Below are 9,352 nucleotides of genomic sequence, written 5' to 3' on the forward strand. Positions count from 1 at the left end.
TTGATTTGAATGGGCAATCAATTACTCTTTTCAAAAGAAACAATAAAAGAGTGAAAAAGAGAAAGTGAAAGATTTTTATTTTTTGGGAGATGGCGTTGAATTTTTGTTAAGGAAAGAACTTGAATTGAATCGAATGAATGAAAGAAATGTGTTCGTTATGAAGAAAAAGATGACCGTTGTTTTTTTGAATTTTGAAATTCGTTAACCGGGCCTATGATGATGATCATCATCGATCGAACGGTCAGGCATTTTTGGGCCTTTTTATGAGACTGCCACGTGGCCAAACTTCCTGCCTTCCTCACGTGCTGGACTGGAGTTATCAAATTCTTGCATATATATATATACAGATATTTACGAAATTAAGGTTTAGAAAAGATTCAATTGTTCCAAAATTTGTTAAAAATTCTTAATTATTTCCTTGAAATCAGTCAACTTCAAAATCCATTTCATAAATTGTCTCAAAAAAATAAAATATACGTAATTTAATCCTTCCACTTTAAAAAAATCATTCTGTCTTATATACTTCAATCAATTTATGAAGATAATTAAACACCCCTTATTTCGGATTTTTTTTTTTTAATATTTTGAGAGGTTTTTTAAGAGTGTTTTTTATATTTTCAAAAAGATTTCTAATAATTTTATAGAGGGATTTATTAATTTTTCAAAATTGAAGAGGCACTTCAAATTTTGTGATATTTCAAACTCTGTTTTAAAATCTGGACTAGTCGGTCTGATTGAGACCTAACAGCCTCTCCGGTCCGATTCAAGCTTTAAGGGGGTAACTTTACCTAGATCGGATTTTAAAACAATGATTTCAAGATGGATGAAATTAAATCATCTTGAAATGTAAATAAAATGTATTAACTTTAATTGGTGACTGAATTCAATACATAAAAAGTTCATTTTATTGTTATATTGTAAAACTTCTGTAAATAAAATATATTAAAATGGATCTATTTAGGTTTTTGGTTCTGCCGAACGTAAGGGAAGAAATTGTTAACATTCCTCCATTAAAATAAAAAAAGAAAAAAAAAGTTCATAGTGTAGATTCGATAATGTACAAGTAAACATTGAGTAAATGTTAAGGATTGGTGAGAGAATCATACAATTTGTTCAAACTTTAACAGACTTCCTTTTTTTTTTTTTTCTTTCCTTTTCATTTTAGCATTCACTGTTAGAAAATAAATTACAAAATAGAAAATCTTGAGGAACTTGAATGTTATCGCTTTACAGTAATAAACTCCAATTGACATACATTATTATGTACAACAACCAGATTAGAATACAACAATTTGATCAAATGACTTCAGCCTTCGATTTTCAGCACCCCACACCTGATAATAAATCATGTGGCGGAAACTGATCCACATTTTACCTTTCTGGGAAAATTACAGGACTGGACGGTAGGAACTAGGGCGTGGGAATTCATTGAGCAAATATGATCAAACTTATACCCACATGACTTTCTACACTTCAATTCCTGCTCCTTCCAGTGCAGCTGCCATTGAAGCTGATGCCTCTTCAAGGGTTCGTTTCCTTTCAACTGAGTTGAAGGCCTCGATAATGTCTCCTTCCTCCCAATCATCAAAGTCTTCTGCCCCGATACCACACTCTAATCCAGTACTTACCTGTTCAGGAGGAATTAATGAATGAATGTGCATTTCAAACAAAATGCAAAACGTGCAAAGCTATTCTAACGTAAGCATAAGCATGTAAGCATAAACTCGTACCTCTTTAACAATTTCCTTAACTCGTTTCAAAGAATCAAGCACACCAACATAGACTGTCTTTCCATTTCGTGTAACCCGAATGCCACAGCCTTTTGTTACTTTTCCTTCTGTTATCATGCATCCAGCAACACGACCACTGCCACTACTGAAAATGGCCCGGACTTCAGCTGAGCCAATTGCTACTTGATCCTATCAACAAATGAGCAGTAAATTTCAACTGTTAATCATCACTAACGACAATTTCATATAAAAAAAATCAGAAAAAGGCAAGCACTAATAATTCAAATCCTCAACTCCTAAGATCCTTTGGATTGCAACACTGCAGACTACAAAAACCATCTATTCTTAAATGGTCTTAGACAAAAGCTGGACATTTACGCAAGGCATACATATGATCTTCCTTACATTTGATTATCAAGTTTCCCAGCCTCTTCAATATCTAGAAGTTTCTCAGAAAGAATTGAAAGGAAATCAATGAATATATAAATACTTGAGTTGAACTGACCTCAACAGGTTCCAGCAGTCCTTCCATTGCATTTCTCACATCATCAATAAGATCATAGATAACTCTATAAAGTCGAATCTCAACACCTTTATTATCGGCATAAGTCTTAACAGATCCAGGTGCTTTGACATTAAAACCCAAAATAACGGCTTTGCTAGCAACTGCAAGATCGACATCACTAGTGCTGACATCCCCTGTTGCTTGCAAGAGGAACTTCAAAGTGACATTATCTTGTGGGAGCACTTGCAGGGCTTGTCTGACAGCCTCGACGGATCCCTAATCAAGATCAAGATAATTTAAATTTACTTGCATGTAAAGTAGTAAACCTTATTAAGTATAATGTAATACGCCTCATCTGTACTTTCAATATAACTCAGAAAAGCAAAAAGGTAGTACCAACACACAGATCATACCTTCCAAGATTCGATTTTTTTTGCTTTCTAGGTAAATGAAAAACTTTATTCATAAGTTTAAGGCAATTCCATAAGTTTTCCAATTGTAAAATCCATGCATAAAGTATATGAGAAACTCACATGTTTTGATGAACTTTTCTGCTTATTCAAAAGCTTTATTGCAGTTCAATTGTATCCAATATTGGTTAACTGATAATAATATATGCACAATCTGCTGTTTAAATATCCTACTACTCGTACATAGACACATTTCTTTCTAGAAATAAATTAATACAATGGTTATGCACTTATGCTCACCTGAAGATCAACCTTCAGAATAATGTTCAGTGTGTGCAAGTCCAATCCAGACAGCTTTCCTGCTGAGACCGCAGAAGCTAAGGAAGAAAGTGTGACCTTCCCATCCCCAGCTTTAGCTGATATTCGTTCATTACGCAATGCCTCTGCACGTGCTTCTGCCTTTTCACGTGCTACATCAAGTAAGTCAACAACCTCAAATTCATCACCAGCAATTGGAACACTATTCAGTCCAATAACCTGCAGATGTACACACCCGGATGTTTTAACTGAATTTCTGAACCAAGGATCATAAAATGAAAGAAAACAAAACACTGGGCCAATCACAGGATTGTAATCGGACATACCATTTCACTGAGGAAATGTCACTTTTATCAAAGGCAAAGTGGTTGTGCTTTGAAAATATATATATATATTTTTTTTTCATTTACACTTTCAATTTTATTGACCTTATTCCACAATTAACAGTAAGTGCTACTACCAAGTTTGGAAAGAGTGAAAAACCACAAGGATAATAGAAAAAAAGGGGGAAAAAAGTAAGGTCCTTAGATTTAAAAGATACAGAAACCCAGGAAAAGACAGTATGAAAGGTGTTTCTCTTGACAGGGCAGCAACAAAATCAGTATCTCATATTCTTTTCCACCCAAACATATCACAGCATACACAATGGAGATACCTACAAGACTGAGCAACACCACCTCATCCCAAAATGCTCCTCAGGGAACTACCCAAATGGGTGTAAATGGACCCCGGAGATAGTTGAGGTACATGCAAGCTGGCCCGAACACCCGTTACCCAAAAAAAAAAAAAAAAAAAAAAAAAAAAGGAACCACCCAAACCAAATTGACAACTAATGAGATGTAACTGTAATACATTGACTGTGGCATAAAATGGCTACCAATCAAAGACAAAACATTTTGTCATAAGTATTAGGCTCTATAAGAAAAACTCTACATGACACCATTCGCTCCTCCCAAGCTAAATTCAGTACATACCTCTTTGTAAACATGATACATCAAGCAACAATTCAATGACTTAATATTGGATATTTTCCCATTAATTCATGTCTTCATTAAATTTTAGAACATTTCGAGCATAAATATGATAGTGGTCAAGAAAAAGCTGGACAATTTTCAGTTAACCAAAACAATAAATCAAACTTCAGAATGGGTGAAAATTTTAAAATATTTAATAACAGAAACAGTATATTTTTGGCAAATAGTTAGTTCCTTCAAACCAGTAGCCTCCAAAATACTCTAAACACAAGTTCAACAATAGAAAATCAAATGTAACATTATTGCGAAATTCATGCAAAAATACCCAAAAATAGAGAACTGCACCAAAGTTCCACAACAGCGACAATGCTGTTGAGAAACACTCAAGGCCAGAACAAGACCTTGAGAACTTTCAAGGTTAGAAATGTTTGAATTTACTTAGATCAAGCAAGCTACATGAAAAAGTTTTTCCACAAAGATATCGTATTAAAAATTACAGTAAAAAATAATATCAAGCACTCATATATAAGAATAAACAACACAAACCTGTACAGGAATAGAAGGTCCAGCCTCATCAACACGATTCCCACCATCATCAAATAAAGCTCGCACCTGACCACGACACAACAAAATAAATAAATAAATTATTTCAAGACAAAATAATAAACAGTCCCTTTTTTAGCATTAAGTCCAAAGTAACCTTTCCAAAGGATTCCCCACAAACTATTATGTCCCCTCTTTTAAGAGTCCCATTTTGCACAATAAATGTTGCAACTGGCCCTTTAGATTTATGCAGACCAGCCTCAATAACAGTACCCTTCGCATTTCTGTTAGGATTAGCCTTCAACTCTTGTAACTGAAACAATCATGCACATAATCAGAATACTTGGAATGAGGATAAGAAGCAACAAAATTATTTCCATTCAGGAACATATTTCAGAAGGTGTCACATTAAAAGATATGGGATCCTATTAACTTCTATGCACTTCTATAATAACCAAACGCATCTTTGCATGTGTGTGTGTGTTTGTCATAGTGAGTTTAAAAAATGCCATTTGCACTGAACAACCAATCTGATAGCACATATCTCATTCTTATTCAATGAAGCTATAACCAATCCAAGTGACCAAACAATATTGTATATATACATATATATCTCGATGGTAATCAGAATTGATTGATAATTTAAAAAAGAGGAGAGAGAAAACAAGGAAAGCATGGGGATCATGCAATTCATTAAATAAGAGCCAAACGTGTAGTGATTTTCACTGAACCACCCAAATACCAATGCTTACACTGATGATCCGGGTAAGGGAAGTTGAAAGGAAGTCAGCAAAGAATACTGCTAAGTGCCAATGAAAACAATTCTGTGTACAATGAGTTAAGCCTTTGAGGGCAAAAAATTGGAGACAAACGAGATAACAGCTAGCACTTTCAGAGTCAAGTAGACTTTCCAAACAGCACCTGAAACTAACCTATACATAATGAGATCCTTCTTTTCAGTCATTTGACTGGCCGTCTAATTCACTTATTATCCACAGTTTTATTTGTTATCTGCATTAACAAGAGAATTCTACATTTTTTATCACTCATTCAAACAAATTGTGTCATCAAAGAACAGGCAATTCAACATGCAAAACTGAAAACAAGATCACTCCTTGGTTCTATCAGTTCGAACCTAATTTTGGAAGGAAAAAAAATATAAAATGCAAAGATAACTTAAGCAACCGAATAAAATTATTTCGTTCTAATTGCAGAAGAATGCCAAAGCCAAAATGCTGCACAACAATATAATTAACTCACCTCTGCAACAAGCATTATGGTTTCCAGCAAATCATCTACTTTCTCACCCTTCAGAGCACTGATCTGTTTAAGAAAAAAAAGAGAGAGTATAGGGATTGACCACAGGTATAAATCATAAAATAATGATGCATATAATGTTAAAAGAGAAAGGACCTGAACCATCGGGATGTCACCACCCCAGTCTTCTGGCATGAGACCAATTGAAGACAGCTCTTGCATGACTCTGTCAGGATTAGCTCCATCTTTATCAATCTGGTACAGTAGAAACAACAAGAACAAGAGTTACACCAACAATGAGCTAAACACAAGTTGCCAAGTTCCAGTAGTTTCCATCATTTTTATCTAACTGTGAAAAGAGAGTATCATTATATTTGACATACCTTATTTACAGCAATTATAATCGGTACACCAGCTGCCTTCGCATGTGCTATTGCCTCATTTGTTTGAGGGCGGATCCCATCATCAGCAGCCACTACAATGACAGCAATGTCTGTAACTCTCGCTCCACGAGCTCTCATAGCCCCAAATGCCTACAGCAGTGGACATTATATATATCATCTTAAAGGTAAGAAAGAGCAAGAAAGTTACAGTTATAGTTGAGTTTGTAATACAGTACCAGTGACAAGGTCTAGTCAAATGAACAATTAATCCAGAACAAATATGATCCAGCAGAAAAGATAAGACCAAAAAAATTTGCTCACTTGGCAAAGAAAGTAAAGTTAGGAGAGCTAATTGAGCAAAAAAACTTTACCTCATGCCCAGGCGTATCGAGGAAAACACATGGTTGTAATTTTCCATCAACAGAAACTAGCACCTTATATGCTCCAATTCCTTGTGTGATCCCCCCTGCTTCGGATGCAGCTACCTGCAAAAAATCTAGCATTCAGGCTTCTGTGAATAATGAGCACATCAGGACATCAACAACTGCAGATGGCCTTGGCAGCCAATTATCTAAATTCATTTTCGACAAAACTGAATAGACTTCCAATGCTGACAGATTATGTCACCATACAGATAAAGAAATAAAAACAGGTAGCTATAAATCACCTAGTATAACAAACCACAATCAGACCTTAAACTTTCTGTGAAAAGAAACAGAAAAAGAGGAAAAAGAAAAAAAAAAAAGGTAAGACATAAATCACCTAGTACAGCAAACCACAATCAGACCCTAAACTTTCTGTGAAAAGAAAAAGAAAAGAAATAGAAAACCGACATTAAGATAATTAAGCTTGAGCATACCTTGGTTTTACGGATATAATCCAAGAGGGTTGTCTGCCAAATGTATAAAACCAAACACATATTAGCAAAATCATGGAACCGAAACAATTTTTTTAAATTACTTTCCACTGACGTTCAAGTTAAAAAGACAAAAAAAATTAGAGAAATTACTAAGAAATGATGCACAAGATCTAGTCAACAGAAAATTTGCAGAAGTTTTACAACTTACCTTTCCATGATCCACGTGACCCATAATTGTAAGTACAGGAGGCCTGTCTTCCAGCTTGTCCAAATCTTCTTCATCAAAAATATCCTTCTTCCTAGCCATTTCTTCCACTTTAAAAGGGTCAGCATCTAAGACTTCCACTTCGTACTCCTTACATATCATCTTCACAATATCTTTGTCCAGAGTTTGAACCCCATCAAGCTTAATCCCCTTTGAATACAGGTACCCAAGAAGTTCGCCCTCACTAATTACCAAGTTTTCGGCTAACTCCTCGATCAACATTCCTTTCTCCCCAACCTCAAGAATTTCTACTTTGACAGGAGCTGCCTCTTTGGCAGCCTTAAGTTTAGCTGCCTTTCGGCTAGCTTTACTCCACTTCCTCCCTTTCCTTGCAGCACCAGGAATGGAGACATTCAGTTCAGATGTCTCCTCATCAGCAATGCCATCATCTTCAAAAATCCGTCTCCGAGCTCCACCTGAAGCCTTTTTCTTACCATAGTCATCCTTGAATTTTCCAGGGGCAGGACCCTTTCCAGGTTTTTTGGGGGCCAAGACCGCCTGAGCAATTACAGGATCAACCACTGATTTTTTTGTGGCAAACTTGTCAATCAAAATTGGTTTCCGTTCTTTACTTCTCACATGTAATTCACTCACATCTCTAGCCGATGACTTTGGAGCAGCCCCCACATCTTTTAATACAACAGGTTTCTTTATCATGGGCGGAGGAACTACAGACGGCTTTGCTTGTAGTTTGGGTTGAGGTCTCAAAGGTGGCTGCGCAGGCCTCAAAGGTGGCTCGGCAGGCCTCAAAGGAACATTCGACTGAGACTCCACCTGGACCTCTCCTCCCATTCTAGGCTTCTCTTTCTTATTATCAATCTTGGGTTCTTCCTTAACAACCTTTTGTACATTTGCAACCGTATCACCTTTCCTCCACACACTCTTCAATGTCTTAGTCTTCCTAGTTCCAGCTGAATTCCCAGGCCTATCATTTCTTCTATTATCATTCACATTAGACGCATTCCCATTCCCACTCTCTTTCCCAGTCTCTAATTTCTCAGCCTTCTCCAACACCTCATCCAACGACTCAATAACCTTATTCCTCTCTTCCTCATCTGAATCCCCACTCACTCTCGACGCATCCCAACCCACCGAATTCATCCCCAAAACTGGTTCACCCTTAACCCCCGGTGGCGACTTCAACACGGGTTTAGGAGCAGGCTTAAGAACAATCCCATTATCACTATTATCACCATTATCATTACCACTCTCATCTTTACTACTACTACTACTACTACTACTTCCTGTATAAGTGTTAGAAGAATCAAGAGACACAGACCCATTGGCCTGGTCAGCAATAAAATCAGTTGCAGTAGTTGTTGTAGTAACAGAATATTTACAAACCCATCTCTTTTTACCCCTATAATTTGCTTTAGACAACAAAGAAACCCTCTTTACTAACGAATAACAAGACGATTCTGATGAAGAACCACTGGTGCCCACAACACTTATGCCTCCTAAACTAACCAAAGAAGCTAAAGAGGGCATACTTCCCACAAGAACCAACATGCTCAAATCAAAAACAGAAACAAAATTATTCTAATTTCTAAATTCTCATTCTAAAACAAGATAAATAATGGGGTTTAATTTGAAGAATAGAATGAGAATGAGAATAAGAAGCTTACCAAATAGGGAGATAAAGTGAGAGAGAACAGAGAAGTGAAAACAGAAGTGATTTTTTTGTGTTTAAGTTTTTGTTTTGCATTTATGTGGTGAGAAGGGGAATAGAGTGGGCTGGGTTGGGCATGTGTGGCTGGCTCTCTGCCTGTTAAAATCTTGTGTTTGTGATAACTGATAAGGTGTTTTCCTTGTGTTTTCTATATTTCAACCTCTTGTTTCCTTTTTTCTTTTGTCTTTTTCTTTTTTTAAAAATTATATATATATTTTGCAAAACTAGGGAAAATTCCTTTTGGTTTTGTTTTTTATTTGGGTATGGCTCCGGCTGGAATTGGATAGGCAGAACAACTTACACCTACCCAAGGTTTAGAGAAACAACAGATTGATACTCAAAAGGTTTCAAAAAGACAAACAGGTACCTTTTGTTAGGGAAAAGACTAGAATGTCCTTTGAGAAATATTAGTCTATTGTTTTAATTAATTTTAGACCCT

General features: G+C 36.1%; 1 protein-coding gene across 1 annotated transcript; it reads right to left on the reverse strand.

Annotated features, from left to right (window-relative positions):
* Positions 1-1,186: 1,186 nt before the first annotated feature.
* Positions 1,187-8,964, reverse strand: LOC116139879 (translation initiation factor IF-2, chloroplastic). Its single transcript, XM_031425510.1, has 13 exons — positions 8,870-8,964; positions 7,188-8,754; positions 6,980-7,012; positions 6,492-6,605; positions 6,121-6,270; positions 5,894-5,992; positions 5,741-5,803; positions 4,638-4,793; positions 4,484-4,549; positions 2,946-3,182; positions 2,236-2,511; positions 1,731-1,919; positions 1,187-1,628 (listed from the first exon to the last, which is right to left on the reverse strand). The coding sequence occupies exons 1-13, from the start codon at positions 8,947-8,949 to the stop codon at positions 1,467-1,469; spliced, it is 3,192 nt and encodes a 1,063-aa protein (XP_031281370.1). The 5' UTR covers positions 8,950-8,964; the 3' UTR covers positions 1,187-1,466.
* Between the last annotated feature and the right edge of the window lie 388 nt (positions 8,965-9,352).

The sequence above is a fragment of the Pistacia vera genome, unplaced genomic scaffold (genome assembly GCF_008641045.1).
Source record: "Pistacia vera cultivar Batoury unplaced genomic scaffold, PisVer_v2 Contig36, whole genome shotgun sequence".
Classification (NCBI taxonomy): domain Eukaryota; kingdom Viridiplantae; phylum Streptophyta; class Magnoliopsida; order Sapindales; family Anacardiaceae; genus Pistacia; species Pistacia vera.